Source organism: Equus caballus, chromosome 14 (genome assembly GCF_041296265.1).
Source record: "Equus caballus isolate H_3958 breed thoroughbred chromosome 14, TB-T2T, whole genome shotgun sequence".
NCBI classification, from domain to species: Eukaryota; Metazoa; Chordata; class Mammalia; order Perissodactyla; family Equidae; genus Equus; species Equus caballus.
The window spans coordinates 77,307,453-77,331,390 of NC_091697.1; the positions used below are offsets into that span (position 1 = coordinate 77,307,453).

At 37.3% G+C, this 23,938-nt stretch overlaps 1 protein-coding gene across 2 annotated transcripts in view; it reads right to left on the minus strand.

Annotated features, from left to right (window-relative positions):
* Nucleotides 1-23,938, minus strand: part of MAN2A1 (mannosidase alpha class 2A member 1) — a 170,237-nt gene that overhangs the window by 116,355 nt on the left and 29,944 nt on the right. For both annotated transcript variants that reach the window (XR_001378333.3, XM_001504585.5), the window contains exons 3-4: nt 22,743-22,887; nt 3,741-3,912 (exon numbers count right to left, since the gene is read on the minus strand). Coding sequence is in view for 1 of the 2 variants with exons in the window: in XM_001504585.5 (XP_001504635.1) it covers nt 3,741-3,912; nt 22,743-22,887 (317 nt within the window). In the remaining variant the exon portion in view is untranslated. The remainder of the gene's footprint in view (nt 1-3,740; nt 3,913-22,742; nt 22,888-23,938) is intronic.

A 23,938-nucleotide genomic window follows, 5' to 3' on the forward strand; every position in this document is an offset into this window, starting at 1 on the left:
AGACTTTTTGTCAGATTTCCCATAACCCCCCTTCCACCATTTTGCAACAACTCGCGATCTGCAGCCTTTCTGACGCCTGCTTCCAAAAGCAAACTTTAGGTCTTTTTCAAGGTAAACTGACATATGTATTGTAGCATTTATGTCTTTATTAACCATTTAACCTGTGTCAAACGGTACTAGGATCTTTACAAGGTTCCCATCTTTTTCACGTGCGTCACTAATGAAGTTATTGAATGCTGTGCCCTAATCTCATTTCTTCCATAAACTTTGTTTTTTATTGAACAATTCTGCATAATACAGTGGTTTTTAGGAAGAAGTATGCAGCATTACAGCAGAATTGACTATACACATAGGAAAACAGAAATTGTAAAATACTGAATTAGCAGACACCCATCAAACTCTGTGTGCTACAAATACCTTCTTTTTAAGGACCAGCAGAAGGTTCATTCAGTGATCACATATTAAGTTACAAAGAAAACCTGAAAAAATTCTGAAGAATAAAAATTGCACAGTCCATACTCTCCGACTATAAAACATTAAAACTAGCTTTTCACATCTAAAGTATAACTGGGGAAAAAAAGCACTTGGATACTGAAAATTTTCCTAACATACTCAAGTCAAAGAGTAAAACAATAAGTACATTTACAGAATGTTTAGGAAAAAATCCAATAATGAAAAAATAACATAAAAATGTGAAAGCTAGTTAGAGCAGTGCTAAAAGGCAAATACATCGATGGAGACACGCTCCTTATTAAAATAAATGCACTGGCCCATTTAGCATCACTAAGAGTAAGCAGAAGGAATTAGTCAAGATAAAAGCAGAAAGGTCGAGAGTAAAAACCAGTAAAATATAAACAGTTTTTTGGGGGTGAGAGGGGGTGCAAAAACCAACAAAAATAATAAAAGCTTCAGAAGATCTAATCAAGATGAAGAAAAAAATCAGATTCCCAAAAGGAATAAGAAAGCAAAAAAACCCCACAATTGTGACAAAATCTGAACAATTTAAGTTAAATCTCCATAATATTATAATTTAAGAAAATGTGGGAGCCGGCCCTGTGGCTGAGTGGTTAAGTTCACACGCTCCGCTTTGGCCACCCAGGGTTTCACAGGTTCGGATCCTGGGCGCAGACATGGCACCGCCCATCAGGCCATGTTGAGGTGGCATCCCACATGCCACAACTAGAAGGACCCACAGCTAAAAAAAATACTCAACTATGTACCAGGGGAATTTGGGAAGAAAAAGTAGGAAAAAGAAAAAAAAGATTGGCAACAGTTGTTAGCTCAGGTGCCAATCTTTAAAAAAAGAAAATGCGAAACATTATTTGTACTTAAGGAGTAACGTCAGATCTAGACAGATAAAAAATATTTTTTTAATCTTTAAACTTTGTTAAAAAATTAATATAAGACAAACATCAGTTCCACAGGGTTTTACAGGACAGTTCTTAATTTTTAAAAGGTTGCAAACTAGGAGGCAGCTCAATCTAAACCAAGGATTCTGTTTGGCTCTATGTGTGTGCCAATCTAAATTAGATGCTAACACTTCCATTTAAAAAGTCAAGATATTTTACGTAACATTTTAGAATTCCAGCTTGTCTTGAATAATTGGAGGAATACTCTGACAACTCAGGTTCCTATGGCCACACCTGGCTGGAGTGGAAGGGTGGTACCCCTTTGGGTGTGGCAGTTACTCTTGGTTCATCCCACTACCCCCAGAGCCGGCAGCTATGGCAGGTTCCTGGCCAGTCTTGTAAGCATGCTATCCAGAAGTGTGCTGGCAGGAAAGAAAAAGGTCTGATGGATAATGATGGAAAACCAATTCTGCCCAAATTACCTTTAAATGTCTGTGTCAGTTTCCATCAAAATTCTGTTTTCTTGATAGGATAGGAAGAATTTAACAAAGTAATTCTAAAGCTTTTTGGGAAAATTAAGCGGTCATTCATTAAAAGGATTTTTCGATAAAGGAAGAGAAGGAGAGATTTAAACTGTCAGTTAATGAAGCATATCATTAAGCTGCAACAATTATAGTCAAACAGAAAAGTCCATGAAAAAGGTCAGAAAGCTCAGAAATCAATGCATATTTAAATACAATAAAGATGACACTTCAGATCAGTAGAAAAAGACAGACTACTTTAATCTTAGGGATGCAGCACAGCACAGCGTGTGAGGGAACAGCCTGTGGGGCTGGACAGGCTGTACTGGATGGCTGACCAGCATGGCACATCCCAGCTGGGTGACCCTGGATGACTTAGTGTCCTTATCTGTAAAATGAGGATAGTCACTGTTCCTACTTCACAGGATTGTTGCGAGGATTATCAGTTACCACTGTAAAGTGCTTAGAACAGTTAAGTACTGAATATGTGACATTAAATAAATAAAAGAAAGTGATTCATGCTAAGATAATCCCTGAACTTCTGGGAGCAGGGGGGAAGGAGACATGGGGAACAAAATCTCCCACCATGCCACATTAAAAAAATACATTTCAGGATTTAAAAAAGTGAACAGGGGCCGGCCCCATGGCAGAGGGGTTAAAGTTCTGGGCACTCTGCTTTGGAAGCCGGGTTTGCAGGTTCAGATCCTGGGTGCAGACCTACTCCACTCATCAGCCATTCCGTGGAGGCACCACAAATACAAAGTGGAGGAAGAGTGACACAGATGTTAGCTCAGGGCAAATCTTCCACACCGAAAAAAAAGTGAACAATAAAAAATGAAACTAAGGGGGGCCAGCCCCATGACCAAGTGGTTAAGTTTGTGCACTCTGCTTCGGCAGCCCAGGGTTTTGCCAGTTCGGATCCTGGGCACGGACATGGCACTGCTCATCAAGCCCTGCTGAGGAGGCATACCACATGCCACAACTAGAAGGCCCCACAACTAAAAAAATATATACAACTATGTACCGGGGGCCTTTGGGGAGAAAAAAGAAAAATAAAAAAAATGAAATGGGGAAAAAGGACTATTTATCTGATCTCTAGATTAGGGAAAACCTTTTAAAATATGACTGTAAGGTCAATATCAAGAAAACAGATTAATACATTTGACTACATAAAAATGTTAAAAGTCTGGGGGCCAGGCCCATGGCATAGTGGTTAAGTTCAGCATGTTTCACTTCATTGGCTCAGTTCATGGGTTTGGATTTCAGGTGCATGTTAAAAGTCTATATAGCAAGCACCAATAATTAAGCAGAAAATAAAAATTTGAGAAAAATAAGGGTTGATGTGTATAAATCTTCTTACAAATCAGTAAGAAAAAGTACACAGTCAAGCAATTCACAAAAACCTTTGTATACACGAGAAAACATGCAACATTATCACTAATCAAAAATGTAAGTTAAAATATTTTTCAACCATCAAATTGGTCAAAGTTTTAGAAAAAATTATATTGTTGGCCAATAGGCAGAAAAATTGGTACATTTCTACATGGAAGACTGAAGAATACACTGAAATAACCTTTCCAGGGGTCACTTTGACTATATACTTCAAAAAACCTTTAAAATATTAAGCCCTTTTGACTTAGTAATTCCATTTCTGGGACAAAGTTAGAACATAAGAATTTCAATGGGAAAGTTTAAAGTCACTTTTTCAGAGATCAACCACAATCAAGTAAGTAAAAAAGAATGTGAAGAAACATCTTAAGTTTCAAACATAAAGCTAAGAATTTTCACTTTCTAAAAATTCAACATTTCTTTCACTGTGAAATTAATGTTTAATTTTACCAAATTTCAAAAAAATAATTTAAAAACAAACCTTTTAACAGCATCCTTCTTCTGACTATCTATAGTATCCCACCACCTTGAAAAGTAAGAGATCTCGGGCCATATAAATGTCCTCCGTGAGTCTTCACTCAGCTTGACGACCATGTTATTAAGAATAAACCGAGTCTTCTCTCTAAAGTAGTCCTCAAAAGTCTTCAACCAACCTGAATCAAGACACAAGCACACCACAAAGGTCTGATTCATATGTCTGATTTCCACTTAGTCACATTCTATTGTATTACCTTTGGAAACCCTTAGATGTTTCATTCACATAAAGACATATTTAAAAATTTAACAAACGTTTTCAATTAATGAAATTCCATTTGAATGGACAAAAGACTCAAAAATCACTAACATTGAAATGAGAAAAATAAGAAAGATGACCTAAGGTCAAAAAGCATTTATTTAATATTTAGCAATGACAGTATCTAATTCAATTATTTATAATTTATCTCTAATTTAAAGAATTTTTTTTCATTTTAAAAATCTGAACATTGTTAACACTTTGGCAGGACTATTCTCACAGTATGAGATCAAATTCTCATCCTCTCATGCCACATCTAAAGGTCCACCCCCTCAGCCATTAAGCAAGTTAAACTAAGAAAAAGAAAACCACAAGTATAAACCATATCTAAAAGCCAGCAGCAGAGCAAGAAGGTAATTACAGCACAATTATGAACATTGAAAAGTAGAATTCCGCCAAAAATAGGCATTAGTTTCCAAAGCCCGTTGATTATTCCAGTCTTTGGAAGCACAAATTGACAATAATCAAATAACAAACGTGTCTACACCCATGTAAAGTTTTTTCAAAAGAGAATTGTAGATGCTGACAACTTCGTTCTCTAACTTTTTCTACTACTTCCCAAACATCCTGGAAATTTTATCTAAAGACACTTGTAATTTGGTTATAAGAAACATTTTTAATGAGACTCGTAGGTACAAACATCACCCCATCTGGCAGAGTACTAAAGCAACATGATGACTGGCTGAGGCAAAAACGTGCACAGCCGCCAGTTCCACCTACTGGTGGGAGGCAAAGTAGACCCTCTGGAGAATAACTTCTCATCTATGCAATCTTACAGGGAAGGGAGTTTGTATACATCCAGGCTGAACTGCTCTATTGTTTCCATATATGAAACATATGAGAGGACTAAAATATAAGAGGTCCAACTGGCTATTTCTTCTGTCCGTCTATGATTAAGTATAATTTAATGTATACTAGATCTGCTGACAAAAATCTGGTAGGGCACAGAAGACAATATAACTACTGTGACAATGCAAATATGAGCTTCTGAAAAGGGAACTGCCATGGTGACTGTATTTCTCCCTTTTGCTTTAACTGAAATCTCTCATTCGTTCTATGCTTATTCACTAAGCACCTACAAGGTGATAGGTATGAATCTATGAGCCAGACAGGAATACAGTGTAAAATATTCTTTATGGGACTTTCTTGATCTGGGGCACATTTAAGCTGGTGTGTCACCAAGGAATGCTATCTGGATAAGGCAAGTTTTCCATGTTAAATAAAAAGCCTGCACCTATAGAAAACTCAAAGATATCTCATGAAATAGTGCTTTGCAAAGACTCCCACCTTGCTTTACAAAGGTACAAACCTGGATCCCTGCCTCAGAGCAGAGCCAGGACACACATTTGGATTCCCAGGGACAAGCAAAGAAAATCCAACCTACCCTTTAATGAGGATGCCCTATCTCGCTGCTGACCATGCCAATACCCCTGAGATTAAGAAAGCATCAAGGAGAGTACAGTCACCATCAGGGGGAATGAACTTGCCCAGGACTCTCTCCCCTCCAACATACCATGAAAAGGGGCATCCATACTCCCACAGAGGACATCCTAACACAACATAAAAACATTGAAGACACAGGCAGCCATGAGATGGAGAGCAAAGGGGCTGGAGTCCCCCTCGGAGGAGCTGGAACAGGGTAAGAGATAACTTCGCTCCCTCCCATAAAGACTGTGATCCCAGATGGTGGGAGGCTCCATGAGGGAAGGAACAGGGGAGGGGAAGTTCGTTCATGGGAACATCAAAGACCCCCAAGGGCCAGCAGAGGCTGGAGGGAAGACCTCTACTGGGGTGAGAGCGTTCACGGGGGGTGACCTCATCAAGCCAACACCCCAGGAGACTAGATATAGGGAGAGTAGAGCAAGAAAGCCCGGACAGCACACAGGAGAAAGCGTCCCTCCCACAACCCACCTCACACCTGCTCCACTGCCTAGAATCTCGGCTGAAGGCAGGGGGCTCAGAATATGCAGCTCTTGACCCCCACCCAGCGGCGATAGGCAGTAACTGCAACCAAATAACATCAGGATGCATAAGATCCAACCCACCTCCTCTAGCAATATTAAACACTGTATCAAATCTCCAGATCAGAGAGAAAACAACAAGTACCCAGAATTCAGTCCTGAGGACACAGAAATACGTAATCTAAATGACAATGAATTCAAGATAGCTATCACCAAAAAACTGAATGAGGTAAAAGAGAATGTAGAGAAACAATTCAACGAGTTCAGGAGCTACTTCACAAAAGAGATTGAAACTATAAAGAAGAACCAATCAGAAATATTAGAGATGAAAGACACAATGGAAGAGATAAAATAAAATATGGATTCCCTGAACACTCGAGAGGACATAACAGAGGAGCATATCAACATAATTGAAGATAGACATGTTGAAATGCTCCAGACAGAGGAAAGAGAACTAAGACTAAAAAGAAATGAAGAAAGTCTCCGAGAAATATCCAACTCAATTAGGAAATGCAACATAAGAATTATAGGTATTCAAGAAGGAGAAGAGAAGGAAAATGGAGCAGAAAGTGTGTTCAAAGAAATAACAGCAGAGAACTTCCCAAACCTAGGGAAAGAGAGGGAAATCTGTATGGAAGATGCTTCCAGATCTCCTAGATATGTCAATGTAAAAAGACCTACTGCAAGGTATATAGTAGTAAAACTCGCAAAAATGAATGACAAAGAAAGAATACTAAGGGCAGCAAGGCTTAAGAAAATAACCTACAAAGGAACCTCTATCAGGCTTTCAGTGGATTTCTCTGCAGAAACCTTACAAGCTAGGAGAGAATGTAATGACAAATTCAAATATTTAAAAGACAAAAATTTTCAGCCAAGAATATTCTATCCAGCAAAAATATCCTTCAGATATGAGGGAAAAATAAAAACTTTCCCAGACAAACAAAAGCTAAGGGAGTTTGTAGCCATGAGACACCCCCTACAAGAAATCCTCAAGAAGTCCCTCATATCTGAAAAAAAATAAGAGAGAAAGGGGTCACAAAACACAGAGTAAAGAGATAAACAGGTAGACAGAATCAGAAGAAGAAGCAAATACTGAAGTATAGCATTAAGCTAAAGGGAAGGAAAACACCAAAAACAAAGATAATCCCATTATTTAACCACAAACTCACAACACAAGTTGGAATAAGAGATGGGAAAAACAACTTAGGAGGGGAGGAGGAAAGAGACTGAATCAGTTTAGATTAAGGCAGTAAGAGGCCATCAATAAATGGACTATCTTATACATGAGATTCTGAATACAAACCTCAGGGTAGCCACTAAACAAATAAGCAGAACAGAGACACAAAGAATAAATAAGGAGAAAACAAAGGAACACATCATAAAAAACTACATAATTCAATGGGCAGACTAAAACATACAGGATGAGAAACAAAGGAAATGCAGGAAAATAGGAAAACAAGTGATGAAATGACAGCATTAAGCCCTGATACATCAATAATCACCCTAAACGTAAATGGATTGAATTTTCCAATAAAAAGACACAGAGTGGCAAGATGGATTAAAGAACAAGACCCAAAAATATGCTGCCTCCAGGAAACATATCTCAGCTGCAATGACAAACACAGGCTCAGAGTGAAGGGATGGAAGATGATACTCCAAGCTAATGGCAAACAAAAGAAAGCAGGTGTCACACTACTTCTATCAGACAAAGTAGACTTCAAGATAAGACAAAGAGAGACAAAGAGGGGCAGTATATAATGAAAAAGGGACACTCCATCAAGCAGAAATAACACTTATAAATATCTATGCACCCAAAAGAGGAGCACAAAAATTCATAAAGCAACTACTAATAATCCTAAAAGAAGACATTAATAATAACATAATAATAGTAGGGGACCTCAACATTCCACTCACATCAATGGATAGATCATCCAGACAGAAAATCAACAAGGAAACAGTGGAATTAAGTGAAAAGCTAAACCAGCTGGACTTAGTAGACATATACAGAACACTCCATCCAAAAACAGCAGAATACACATTCTTCTCAAGCGCACATGGAACATTCTCAAGGATAGACCATATGTTGGGAAACAAGGCAAGTTTCAATTAATTTAAGAAAATTGAAATAATAACAAGCATCTTTTCTGATCATAATGCTTTAAAGCTAGAAATTAATTACAAGAAAAAAGCTGAGAAAGGAACAAAGATGTGGAGACTAAACAACATGCTACTGAACAAGCAATGGATCATTGCAGAAATTAAAGGAGAAATCCAAAAATATCTGGAGACAAGTGAAAATGGTAACATACCATACCAACTCATATGGGATGCAGCAAAAGCTGTATTAAGAGGGAAATTCATTGCAATACAGGCACATCTTAATGAACAAGAAAAATCCCAAATAAGCAATCTCAAATTACACCTAACTGAATTAGAAAAGGAAGAACAAAGCCCAAAGTCAGCAGAAGGAGAGAAATAATAAAAATCAGAGCAGAAATAAAAGCTATCGAAACAAAAAAGGAAGTAGAAAGAATCAATAAAACAAAGAGCTGATTCTTTGAGGAGATCAGTAAAATTGACAAACCCCTAGCCAGACTGACAAAGAAAAAAAGAGAGAAAGCTCAGATAAACAAAATTAGAAATGAAAGAGGAGAAATAACATGAGACACCACAAAAATACAACAGATTATAAGAGAATACTATGAAAAATGAAATGCCAAGAAAAGGGATAATCTACAGGAAATGGATAAATTCTTAGACTCTAACAACCTCCCAAATCTGAATCAAGAAAAAAGAGATAGGGGGCTGGCCCTGTGGCGGAGTAGTTAAGTTCACACGCTCCACTGCAGGCAGCCCAGTGTTTTGTTGGTTCGAATCCTGGGCGCAGACATGGCACTGCTCATCAAACCACGCTGAGGCAGCGTCCCATATGCCACAACTAGAAGGACCCACAACGAAGAATATACAACTATGTACCCGGGGGGCTTTGGGGAGAAAAAGGAAAAAATAAAAAATCTTTAAAAAAAAAAATTTAAAAAAAAGAAAAAACAGATAATCTGAATAGACCAATCACAAGGAAAGATATTGAAACTAATCAAAAGTATCCCAAAGAATAAAACCCCAGGACCAGATGGCTTCCCTGGGGAATTCTACTAAACTTTTAGAGAGAATTTAGTATCTATCCTTCTCAAGCTATTCCAAAAACTAGGGAAGATGGAACACTTCCTAAGACATTCTACAAGGTCAACATCACTCTGATACCAAAGCCTGACAGGGACAACACAAAAAAGGAAAACTACAGGCCAACACTGCTGATGAACATAGATGCAAAGATCCTCAACAAAATTTTGGCAATCCAAATTCAGCAATTCATCAAAAGGATCATACATCACGATCAAGTAGGATTTATACCAGGGACTCAGGGATGGTTCAACATCTGCAAATCAATCAACATGATCCACCGCATCAACAAATTGAGAAATAAACACCACATGATCATCTCAATAGATGCAGAGAAAGCATCTGACAAGATCCAACAGCCATTTATAATAAAAACTCTTAACAAAATGGGGATAGAAGGAAATTACCTCAACATAATAAAGGCCATATATGACAAACCCACAGCCAACATCATACTCAATGGGCAAAAACTGAAAGCCATCCCCCTGAGAACAGGAATAAGACAAAGATGCCACTATCACCACTCTTATTCAACATAGTACTGGAGGTTTTCGCCAGAGCAATTAGGCAAGAAAAAGGAATAAAAAGAATCCAACCAGGGAGTGAAAAGTGAAACTCTCATTCTTTGCAGACAACATGATCTTATTTAAAGAAAACCCCAAAGAATCCATCAGAAAAATAACAAATAATTAACAACTACAGTAAAGTTGCAGGGTACAAAATCAACTTTCAAAAATCAGTTGCTTTTCTATACTCCAATAACGAACTTACAGAAAGAGAACTCAAGAATACAATTCCATTTACAATTGCAACTAAAAGAATAAGGTAGCTAAGAATAAATTTAACCAAGGAGGTGAAGGACTTATACAATGAAAACTATAAGACATTACTGTAAGAAACTGATAATGACATAAAGTGACGGAAAGAGATTCCATGCACATGGATTGGAAGAATAAACATAGTTAAAATGTCCATACGTACACAATCTACAGATTCAATGCAATCCCAATGAGATTCTTCATGGAAATAGAACAAAGAATCCTAAAACTCACATGGGGCAAGCAAAGACCCCAAACTGCTAAGGCAATCCTAAGGAAAAAGAACAAAGCTGGAGGCATCAGAATCCCTGACTTCAAAATGTACTACAAAGCCATAGTGATCAAATTGGCATGGTACTGGTACAAAAACAGACACACAGATCAATGGAACAGAACTGAACGCCCAGAAATAAAACCGCACATCTATGGACAGCTAATCTTCGACAAAGGTGCCGAGAACATACAATGGAGAAAAGATACTCTCTTCAATAAATGGTGTTGGAAGAACTAGACAGCCACATGCCAAAGAATGAACGTAGACCATTATCTCAGGCCATACACAAAAAAACTCAAAATGGATCAAAGACTTGAAAATAAATCCTGAAATCATAAAACTCCTGGGAGATAATATAGGTAGTACAATCTTTGATATGGAACTAAAAAGGATCCTTTCGGATACGATGTCTTCTCAGACAAGGGAAACAAAAGAAAAAATAAGCAAGTGGGAGTTCATCAGACTAAACAGCTTCTGCAAGGCAAAAGAAACTAGAATCAATACAAAGAGACAACCCACCGAATTGGGAAAAATATTTGCAACTCACATATCTGACAAGGGGTTAATCTCCACATAATATATAAGGAACTCACAAAACTGAACAATAAAAAACAAACAACCTGATCAAAAAATGGGCAGAGGGGGCTGGCCCCGTGACCGAGTGGTTAAGTTCGCGTGCTCCGCTGCAGGCGGCCCAGTGTTTCGTTAGTTTGAATCCTGGGCGCGGACATGGCACTGCTCATCTAAGCCACACTGAGGCAGCATCCCACATGCCACAACTAGAAGGACCCACAACGAAGAATATACAACTATGTACCGGGGGGCTTTGGGGAAAAAAGGAAAAAAATAAAATCTTTAAAAAAAAAAAAATGGGCAGAGGATATGAACAGACTTTTTCCAAAGAAGATATACAGATGGCCAATAAACACAGGAAAAGATGTTCAACATCACTAATCATCAGAGAAATGCAAATCAAAACTACAGTAAGATACTACCTTACGCCTGTTAAAATGGCTATAATCACTAACACTAAAAATAACAAATTTTAGAGAGGATATGGAGAGAAGGGAACCCTCATACACTGCTGGTAGGAATGCAAACTGGTGCAGCCACTATGGAAAATAGTATGGAGATTCCTCAAAAAACTAAAAATAGAACTACCACATGACCCAGCTATCCCACGATTGGGTATCTACCCAAACAACTTGAAATCAACAATCCAAAGTAACATATGCACCCCTATGTACATTGCAGCACTATTCACAACAGCCAAGACATGGAAACAATCCAAGAGCCCACTGACTGATGATTGGATAAAGAAGATGTGGTATATATATACAATAGAACACTACTCAGCCATAAAAAAAGGCAAATTCATCACATTTGCAACAGCATGGAAGGACCTGGAGGGAATTATGCTAAATGAAATAAGCCAGACTGAGAAAGACAAACACCACGTGATTTCACAAATATGTGGAATATGAACAAACACATGGACAACGAAAACAGTTCAGCGGTTACCAGGGGAAGGGGGTTGGGGGGCGGGCACAGGGGGTGAAGGGAAGCACTTGTGTGGTGACAGTCAAGAAATAATGTACAAGGGCTGGCCCTGTGGCCGAGTGGTTAAGTTCGTGTGCTCCGCTGTAGGCGGCCCAGTGTTTCGTTGGTTCGAATCCTGGGCGCAGACATGGCACTGCTCATCAAACCATGCTAAGGCAGCATCCCACATGCCACAACTAGAAGGACCCACAAGGAAGAATATACAACTATGTACCCGGGGGGCTTTGGGGAGAAAAAGGAAAAAAATAAAATCCTTAAAAAAAAAAAAACAAGAAATAATGTACAACTGAAATCTTCCATTGATGTAAACTATTATGAACTCAATAAAATAATTAAAAAACAAACAAACAAAAAAAACATCAAGCGCTCCGACCAGAGCCCAGGATTTAACATAGCAGTTGACAAGTATTAGCTGCTATTATCAACATCATCATCATATTCAGTCTTTATTTGCCCCGTCCTCATCTCTACAATCAAACCAGATAAAAGGGGAAATAAAAGATATTTCTAACATCTGATTTTGAAGAGTATACAATTTATTTAAAATATTTAAATAAACTGATCCACATCTTAAACATATTGGTTACCCAAAATTTCAGTTTGCATTGAATTCATTCTATGTCCCAGTTATGGGCTGAATTCTGTCCTCTCAAAATTCATATGTTGAAGTCCTAACTCCCAGTACCTCAGAATGTGACTGTATTGGAGATAGGGCCTTCCAAGAGGTAACTACCAATAAAATGAGGTCATGAGGGTGGGCTCTAATCCAATGTGTGTCCTTATAAGAAGAGGCAATTAGGGCACAGGCACACACAGAGGGAAGACCACATGAAGACACTCGGAGAAGATGGCCATCAACAAGCCAAGAGGCCTTCAGAGGAAACCAACCGTGCTGACATCTTCTTTTTTTAAAGATTGGTACCTGAGCTAATAACTGCTGCCCATCTTTTTTTTTTTTCCTTTTCTGCATTTTCTCCCCAAATCCCCCTAGTACACAGTCGTATATTTTTGTTGTAGCATGTGGGACACGGCCTCAGCGTGGTCTGATGAGTGGTGCCATGTCCGCGCCCAGGATCCAAACCAGCGAAACCCTGGGCCGCCGAAGTAGAGCGCGTGAACTTAACCACTCGGCCACAGGGCTGGCCCCGCTGCTGACATCTTGATTTCAGATTACTAGCCTCCAGAATTGGGAGGAAATAAATTTTTGTTGTTTAAGCTATCTAGTCTGTGGTACTTTGTTATGGCAGCCCTAGCAAAAGTTAGTCTTATTACCATTCAAAAAGTAAAGATTGTACTATGGGGAGAATTTATTTTACCAAGTAGCATCATAATATTTAATTTAATATACATCTACCTCCATATTGCAAGATTGAGCTGAAATCAAATATGTAAGTAACATTTATTTCTGTACCATGCTATTATTACATATGTGCCATAAGGATAATGTAAATTATTTAAACGGCTCCGTCAGAATTATTGTCTTTAAGACATCACATATACCTTTTACCTAAATTTTAACAAAGGTCAAAATGAATCTAATTATTTGGCTATTAACTCAATTAAAGAAAAGAACTATGATCAGTGGAATGTCTCCAAAATTAATTTATTATTAAAACTCTAGTAATCTAGCATAAAAAGCAAATTTAGAAGAAACAGTCTTTATGAAGATTAATTAGTAAAAGGTTTTCTTCAAGTACAATTGCTTTTTTCATCAATTATACTTTGTTATGAACTAAGACCACTTCAAAGAATAGTTTATCACAGGAGTTTTCATAGAGGAATCACAGTGATGGATTAATCCACTTTGCCTTCAACACTACATTCGCCCTTCAACAATCATGCAGAAAATATGTCAAAGATATTTACATGAGCCAAAATACAAGCTCAGAGATGTCAACTTAAAAGCCTTCCATAAAACTCATCTATAATAGGTACTCATATCACCGCAATATAGCACAATTAATGAAGAATGAACTGAAAGATAGCCTCTTTCAGCTTTCAACATTGAGTAATATAACAGCAAATTAGCTTTTATTGCTCTTATACAATAGAGTAATCAAGTATTCCCTTTACAATGAATGGGCTTTTTCTTTCTCTAAATTACTGTAAAACTACAACTGTATATTAACATGAGACCAATCGGAAAGATAGTATTTTACAAAAAGTTGTATGAGATGAATTTTTGTGACATAAAATTATATTCCTACTTCTAGATTTAATAATCTTAGGACACTGAGTTGCAAACTGATTTACTTAAGTGGTCAATTCCCAGCCTTTTTCTTTCCTTTGAATACACTTGGAAATTAACCAGGACTAGATTAGCATTAAGAATACCTTTCAATTTATTCTTTCTCTCTCTAACTCTCACCCATAAAACAGCTAACTGCTATTTTAAATAAGTGGGGAAATATTTAAAACAAAGAGTACATAAGTAGAAGTCCTATAAAGCAGGCATTATTCCAAATTTGATATCACTATTTTATCACAGAAAAAATTTTAAGTCCTAAAATATAAAACTAATAAAGTTGAAAACTCTACTGCTTATTTTTAACATGCATGAACAATTAAGCACCTAGTAACTGTTCACTGACGAAATAATTTATTTTTTTAAATTTGGACTCAATCTAGCTTTGAAGTCTAAAGACTTTGTGGAGAGCTCATCTTCCTAAGGAACACTTAGTTTTATTTGATTCAGGGGCATACACAGCACCAACTTAGACCTGGGCAATCGTCACCTACCCTGAGCTCTGGACTCTCAAGGGATCTCCCTATTCTTCCTCTGACCACATCCCTTCCACACGATAAATCCACAGGGCAAAGAACTTGCCCCCCCAGAGCCTGTCCTGCCCTGCCCTTCTGAGTTCCAGGGCCCAGAAATCTGTGTCCAAACAGCCTAGAGCCGGCTTCCAGAGCCTACCGTGCCTTCTCCAGGTCCTTCCCTGTCAGGGCAGTTGCCCTTGCAGCCCTAGCCTGAGCAGTGGCCAGGGAGCTGCAGTTTGTAGGCGTGTGGGCAGAGTGCGAAGGTGTCTGCAAGCAAGGCCCCTCCTGGTTTAGGACAGGGCCAGGTCTGGGAGAAGAGGGGACTGCACTGCCCCATAGCCTGGCTCTCCCCACATACATCACCACACTCCAGTGGGGCAATGGAGCTGGGGCAATCTAAACTCACACTTGGCCTTCCAGATCACTAAGCTATTTCTTAAGGCAGGAGGAAACGTATTACTTTGATTTGTAACTTTTAAATGTTTAGAAATAGGCTCTGAGAGCCTCCGTGTACTTTTGCCCCAGGTCCTGCAAATTTTAGAAGCCAGCCTGGATACCTACAACCGAACTTCAAATCAGTCAATTCTCATGAACCAACTCGGTATGAAACCTACAACAGCACGAGTTCACTAAGTACTCAACAGATGAATGAAACGTATGGCCAAAAGGACTGAAAAAAAGGTATGTGGAGTATAAAGGCAAATTTATTACTTCAACTAGAAATGAAACCAAACGTGAAAGTTACCACACACTATTAGCTCTAATATGTTCACTATCTGTTCTGATGCTAATCTAATAAGTTTTGACCAATATCTTTAAGTCTCTGTTTTATATTTTAAAAGGTTCTGCAAGTCCTAAGATGATTTAAAACACATCCCGAAGAAGGCATGCCCCTCAAATCATTGTTACACCATTATGGTTTAACTGGTATAATAATGATTTTTTAATGAGTACATTAATTCTACTCAAAAGTTAAATAGGTACCAACTGTTAAGAAAACATAAAAAGATTGAGTCAAAAATAATTATATCCAGATAATAAACATTTAAAAAACGCAAGCTAAGCTTCAAGTTATTTCCATGTTAACATAATATTCTCAAATTTAAAATACAAATAGGGCTCATAAAAAAAGAAAGCTTTACTTTAATAATTAAGTTGTTCTCTACCAACAAATGATCAACAGGTTTCCTCCATCACTTATCAAATCCTTCAATACCCAACAGCAACATCCAGTCTCACACTTAAGGGGTCACACACAATCTTAACTGGTATTGTCACAGCTCAAATATCCTGCTGATTAATTTTAATTCCAACATTTCCATTATAAATTAAGCTTGTTTTTCCTTCCTGATAAACTGTTAAAGAGTTTTAATTAACGTTCTGTTCTGGTTTATCCATTTAAACACAAACCAAGCATCTAATGAAAGTAAAGCAATAAAGCTAAGCTAAATGAAAATAGATTCTACAGTGAAAATATAAACAAAATGCTGTGAGAATAAAGAAAGGGTAAATTCCTACCAGAAGGACAGAAGAGAGATTCTGAGATTATTCATCATCTGCATAGAGAGAAAAGTTCCAAATAGACAGAAGAGCATATGGAAAAGACACTAAGCCATGAAGGTATGCCTCAATTTCAAGAAACAGAAGGCAGCTGGGTATGGCTGCACTGCAGCTTCCATGGTGCGAGAACGGTGAGAAATAAAAATAGAAGTGGGGATCAGATCACTGAAAAGCTTCTAAACAATCCTTGTTTCTTACTCCAAACTTCGGAGGAAGGAAGTTAAAGGTTTCTGATCTGTGCTTTCAAAAATAACTGTACTGTGAGTGTAAAGTATAGACTAACAAGCTAAAGTAGAAGAGAAACAGGAAATGAGGTTGCTGCAATAATTCTGCTAAAAAATGGTTACAGACTGCAGTGGGAACAGACAGAGGAAAGAAGAGGCCAAGGAAGCAAAATGAAGAGAACTCAGTAACTAACTAAAGTTTCCAGGACAGAGTAGAGGGAGAGTCAAAGATGAAGCCGAGGATTTCCAAAGACCTATGAGTTTTTGGAAACCTACAGACCTGCTGATTCCTCTAAATGCTTCTGAACTCAGGTTTCCAAAATAACCTGATCTTTTCTCCAGGTGCTTCAGTGTCATCTAATAGTTTTCAAAGCATATCAGCTTCACTTCCATTAAGCTGTTTGAGATATAGCACTTTTTGCACCCTTGTAAGATGCTGTCACCAGAAATTCTATCCCACACCACTAGAATCCATCTGCATTACGGTTAGGACAGTGGGGTTTTGTTCATCCTGCAGCTATTTAATGTCCAACTGTGACCCCTTACTCTACTGCTTTTCTAAGTGCCCTTTAAAAGACCTGCATACCTTGATACCTGATACCTGCAAATGTGAGATCAACCTCCAAAACAATTTCTAAATCTATCCTAGAGTTATTTCCCTCCCTAGTTAAGATTCCATCCATGAGCATCTACTCACACCAAATGAGGACACTTCAGGCCTATGAGGTCTCCCCCAAACAGAGCTTGGTTGTTTGCAATAATGAAGAGTGTCCCTACTATGAGAGACATCGTTATAAATAAAAGAAAGACCGACTTCATTTCAGGAGCTACCCTTAGGATATGTGAGAAGGCTACTTAGCTTTATGATCAGGCAAATATTGGGCAAATCATCAACGTTTCTGGAAGAAACCGTTTTAAAAGCTGGAAAATACTGCTTCTAAATCACTTTCTAATTGTAAAATATGTAGCAATGAGGAAAACCACTCACCATCTCATGTACTAATGTAGTATTTAAGAACACAGACATCCATTTCAATAAGGATAGATCAGAAGAAAAAAGGGATAGGAAACAACGCAGCAAGGTGTTTACTTTTGCAAGATCGTTAAAAAAAAATGTTTTATATGATTAATAATACTAAAGTAGACATTTAGCTTGAAAACACCTAAAAGACTTTCCTCCTAGATGCTCTGCCTGTGATTTCAGGAGCATTACCTGCAGGAGGGAATTAATGGTCACAAGTCCTAATTCCAGAGCCAGAGGACTTGGGTTCAAATTCAGCCCTATCATGGACACACTACTTATCCTCTCTTCTGTTTTCTCATTTGTGAAATAAGGGTAATATCAGGCCTTTGTCATAAAGTTGCCAAGAGCAGTAATGGATATTTGAGACCCATATATACTAAAAAAAATTATTCATTGTTTATCAGAAATTTCTATTTAACTGAGCAGTTTATTTTGATTTTTTTTATTCAGCTAAATGCAGCAACCCTATTAACCCAAAGCTCAGATAAATTTGTTGAATTAGCTAAAGCCCATAAAGCAAGAAAAGAAATAGAAATCTTTAGAACTAAATATAAATAAAGTATCTCAAGAGGCAATATGGTAAATGGAAAGAACATGGATCTTAGAACCAGGCAATCTGAGCTTCAATTCATCATCCTCTGCCAACTTATAACTGACTGACCTTGAACAAATTACTCTACCTCGCCTGGTAAATGAGCTTAATTTACCACTTTTCAGGGTTGGCAGAATGCATTACATGAAGTAACCCATACTTGACACTCCCCTGATGCAGGACAGGAACGAACGCCAGTTCTCTGTTCTTCCTCACACTATCAGCTTCAGAAACTCAAATTTCCCATCAGAGTAGCCAAAACAAAAGAACTCACTTTAACCCACAATAACTAAACACAACAAAGTGCTCCCCAAACTATGCCCACACACAGACCTCTCCCGCTCCTGACCATCTCATCCCACTTGGCAGGTGCCTCTGGCAGCCAGCATTCTAATTCCCCACCGCCCATCACCTGCATGGGCATTCCCCAAGTATGGCTGACCAGAGCTGTTCTCGTCTGATTGTGCTTAATAGTATTTGAACAGAAAAGTTTAAAAACAACATAACACTGTGATTTCCTCACAAGTTTTTGCTCCTTTTCACAAACGTTTTAAGAATAAGGATACATAAACTCATTTCAAATTATCATATAACATTAAATGCATAAATCTGTTCTTTTAATTTTCAAAAAAAAAAATCTTAATCACTCATTTGAGTCAATAAAAATTCTTAAAAAGAATTGCAAATACACAACAGAAAATTATTTTCCAGTGTGACTCTTGGGCCTAGATCTTCCTTCTATTTTGGAGTCATACCACATGGGGATTATTTTCTAATGTTCATTTTACAAATTGCTTAACTAACACTATGCTGTCCAACTTTCCATTTAGTATACCTTATCTTCTCTGTACACACTGTGATTTCTTTGAAGGAAAATTAACTAAATATTTCAGTAGGTTAACTAGCGGGAAGCAAAGAATTAAGATTGTAGATACAAAGGTGCTGTAATTGTATTTTAATCAGCTTATTAAATAGAACATGAACATGTATCAATCAACTAACATTTAATTTCATGGTCTATGATTCAAAACTTTTCAAAAGCATAACAGTACAAAATTATCAGCATTTACTTAACAATTCCTTTCCAATTTTGTTTTAACTCATGAAAACCATATAAAATATTGTATGACAATTGTTACATGTCATTAGGGACTGGAAGAAGACATAATTAGGAATTTTATTAAAATACAAACATAATTTGAAATTTATCTTTCTTATGAGATATTACCAACTTGGTCCAGAAGGAAACACAGCTCCTATACAGAAACACAGCAACATAATTCTTTAAGTTAGGGGACTTAAATACAGGAAGATGGGAATTAAGTATTTAAATACTTAAATATAGGAATCTTTTAAAAATCTATTTCAAATATCTCTGTCCCTAACAGACAAAATTCCACTGCTGAAACAAACTACTGAGCTAAAGCTTAAGTTGGTGCTGCAGAAAATGCAAACAAATCTCTTATCAATCTCATTTAGAAAGTAAATTGCCTAATTGTGCATTCATTTAAGAGTCTTACACAAAGACTTCCCATTACAGAGTCAGATTTTGACTTGCAATGTATGTGCACATACGTATCTCTTTTCCTCCTTTGAAAGAGTGGTTTTTCATGATCTGAATGATTCAGTTTTTCACAGAATAATTTAGTTTATCTAAATTCTACTTTTGTTAAGCAGCAGTGAAAATTATTAAAAGTCAGCGGGTTCTTTTCTCTAGCACTTTGCTTGACAGCAAAAATCGCTTTAGTTTTAAAAAGTCTGTTTCTGACCATTATTTTTTCCTCACGTGGAGAAGGACCTGAGGGTAAGGGTCATTAACATCTTTTACTAAGACAAAACGATTCTACTGTGGTTGCTAGGATACCAACAGACAGATTCATTTATTGTGGTCTGAACAGTTATCAGGGATGTCTTCTCTCAAAACAACATACTAACCACAGCAGGAACCATAAGGCAAACAAACAAAATCTAAAAGGCAGAGGCAATTCCTGCCCTTGAAGAGCTTAATGTCTGCTATTGTTGGTATTTAAAATGATAAAGTGCATTTCTAAATAATATATTTTTTAAAGGACTAGAAATAAGGAGACAACAGGATGGAGGAAGTGTAGGCCAAGGTCAAATATTTCATCTGAGTCTGCAGAGTTAGATTCATTCCTTCATTAACTTATTTAACTGAACCACAATGAGTCTGTACTATGTGCTGGGTACTGTTCTAGGCATTAGCAACCCGGTGGTTAATAAGACAAAGTTGAGCCTTCACTGAGCTTACATTCTAGTGAGGAGACCAAGCAAAAGTGTTGTAAATATTTACGTCTGTGCGTATGTGCAAGCATGGAGGTGTGTTTGTACTGTATGAGAAAGCTGTGGAGGGGCATGATGACAGGTCAGAGAAGGCCTTACATATATTTATCAATTACTATATGCGAAGAGTTGGGCTAGGCAATGAGGATTGAGTTTAACAGGAGAGACATGTTCTCTGCTACTCGCATTTACTCTGGTGGGAGATCCAGGTAAACTAACAGGGAAGTGATCTGGTGCCACTTACTACCTGTGTAACCTTGGCAAGTTGGTAACACCTTCATCATGAATAGTGGCACTAACCTTCAAGGGTTATTGTGAGCATTAGATGTTTATAAAACATTTGGCACACTGCCTGGTAAACCACAAATGTTATTATTACAGTTAAGTGCCTGTGTTACAGAATAACAAGAAACAAGACTAGTAGAAATTGAGGATGGCAGAAAAGGGGAAAGGATAATAAAGGTCTTCAAAAAATCAAAAAGGGAGGAGAGAAGGGTTCACATGAGGAAGACTTGTAAAATACACTGCAAAGTGTATTTATAAACCTACAAGGAATAGTATAAAATGGAACGACATCACACACCCAATTAAGTGACCAGAATTAAACTACACATGATTGGCACAGAAAAGAGAAGGAGAGAACAGTTTAAATACTGCAAGTGGCCCTGCCACTATTTCACTCAGTGAGGGAATATTTCAGAATGAATGAGATTTGTAGAAAAAGATAGCTGCGGTCCTACAGGCAGACTCAGATCCCACCTGTGAAGTGTGAGCACCTCACCTCACTGAGTGTGAGTCAACACATAAACAAGATATGTGTTTTTCATATGAATTCCCCAAAATGCAAATGTACTATTTAATCTGGTGCTCAAGTGAATAAACAGCAAAAGCAATTTTGATTAGATGTGATTTTCATCACCTTTTGTACTTATTTTATAACTAACTCCTGCTTAAGATGCTACTCCACCTCTATGATCTCCCTTTTACAGATACACAAATAAGCATGCCCAAGGACCCCTGGGCAGCACACAGCAGAGCCAGGATACCTGCCTCATTCAGCCTGGCTCCCAATCACTGCAGTCTTTCCACAATGCCCAGCCATCCTCGAGTCTGGGTTTGAAGGGACAGGCTAAGATTAAGAAGGAAGATGATGCAAAATATCTAAGAGGAAAAGTTAATAAGACAAATAAGTACTTGCAGGAAAAGATAAACACATTAAGACTAAAGAGAGAGAAACCAAGTCAGAAGCTGATGTGTGGAAACTGTTCACCAATTTCCAGAGCAATATTGATTTCATATATTTTATACCTCTGTGCATTCTAAATATTTAAGTATTTTGGAAATTCAAACATTTCAACATGCAGGCTATCTCCCCAAATACCTCTCACACCCAAAAGCAGCACATATACACACAACTTCACCAAATCAGGTGTCCAGACAAAGTAACAAGTTCTGCTGCTTTAGAAACAGAAAGAAAGGAATACATGCCAATAAACTAGTGGGAAAGAATATAAGTAGGAGATAGCAATGTAGGGACTAAAGAAAAAGCCTTCAAAGCACTAGGTGAGTAGTGGTGCCTCTGACAGAAATGATGAAATTGAGAATCTGAGAAAACAAATAGAAGGGTAAGTAAGTGCTTCAAAAGAAGTCTTTGGAAGAACATTCCAAAAAACATCCTGCAATCAAATTCATTGGGCATTTACTCTGTGCCCAATATACTAACAAGTATACACATTGAAATCATATTTCCCATTATAATTTTAGCAATTTCCCCTTACCTTGGGGGAAAGATCTCTGGCCCCAATAAATAACAGAAGTCATAATATGAAATAACAACAACAATAACGATAGCAGTTACTGTCGGGCCATGCACCATGCCTTTCCATTTCACCCTATGAAGTGGATACATTATTCTGATGCCACCAGGCAAAAGCCTTAGTCTTGGATCAAGTAACTTGCCTAAAGTTGTCTAACACTGCTGGGGTTGGGACTCACACCCCTGTCTGCCGGACACCACGGCTCTTAACCACTTTACACTGCTTCTCCATTTTAAAGATTCAAACTTTCCCATGAGCACTCTGCCTTTTTAAATGTAGAGTTTACGGACACAGAATAATTCTTCCATACAATATTTTACAAGAAGCAATTAAAATGCAGTCAGTACCTTAAATGCAGACAACTTTTTGTCCCCGAAAGCTAAGACCTTCTCGTGTCTATTACTCTTTCATACTGCACAAGTACTATTCTTGAATGGCACATAAATTGATAAAATGAGAACTCAAAATATAATGACATATAAAAGGAATATGTTACTGTTAAAAGTCAGAGAATAATGTCTCAAAAATTTGAGAAGTGGGCTCTACCACATTCTCATGAAAATACTCTGTGCATACAGGGGCTTAGTAACGTCTAGTTTTTTTGAAATGCAAACTTTACCTGGGTCATTATGGGAATGAGGCACCACAAAGACCTGAAGAGGCTTGGTATCCCATTCATTATTTTGATAGGTAATGTCAAATCCTTGCTTCCAAACTCCACCATCTGGATTGTCAAAAGGTATTAGACTGTAAACATCCAACATCTAAAAATATAAAAGAAAAAAAAAAGAGTAAGTTTAACTATGTATAACCATTATTAATTTAAACTTATGTTTGAAAATATTTGCTCAAAACTACTCATTGCTGTACTCTGCATATATATTTCACAAGATAAAATTATTTTTGTAGGCATTAACTGAAGAGTTTAAAGCAGAAATCATTTAATCACCATCCAAAGGCTTAAAATGCTACTTGTGTTATATAACTATACTGATAATCCCCTCCCCAATCTGCTTCTCATAAAAAACAATCTCATTCAATTCCTTCTTCCCCTGCTTTACTTCCAATACAATGTAATAGAAATTGGTAGGAACTGTACAGCAAACAAAAAACTTTCTGATAGAATTTGATTATGACCAAATATTTCAGTATTTTCAAACACAGTACTGTAAATTATTTTTTACTTTATCTGAGATGCCTTTATTTTATAATCAATCTCATACATTTTAAAATCTGTATCTGAATGGAAATGCACCTATAGCTATTCTTTCATTCAGCATATGCTACGTTTATCTTTTTTATTTTAAGAATAACACTACACTAGGGTCAACTAGGCGTAATCAATGAAAAACGGAAGAATTTTGTTTAAATTGAGATTTAGCTTTTAAGTGTTCAAATGTTTTCTAAGTTTCCATTGGAGTACTCCTTCTAGATAATAATTTACTTGGACACAAAGGAAAAAATATTGCCAAAAAAAGAACAATTTTATTCCTCTTACTCTTTATAATACTAAATATAAAAAAGAACACAACTGCCCTTCAGTAAAATTTAAATTATGTAAAAATCACATCCTAATGTATACATGGGTTATAACAAATTTTTTAAAGATATCAAGCAAATTATATACAAGTGAATCCAAAGAACTTTATGTATCTCTCACTCAGGAATTTATGACTTTAAACATAAAATAAAATACTGAGTCAACAAATCCTTGGGAACCAGCTGGACAGAAGGATGTGTTCGCAGTTTCTGCTATTCCTTCCAATTCTTTCTTTGGCCCTGCAGCTCTCCCAGCGCCCTGCTGCCTCACTCTAC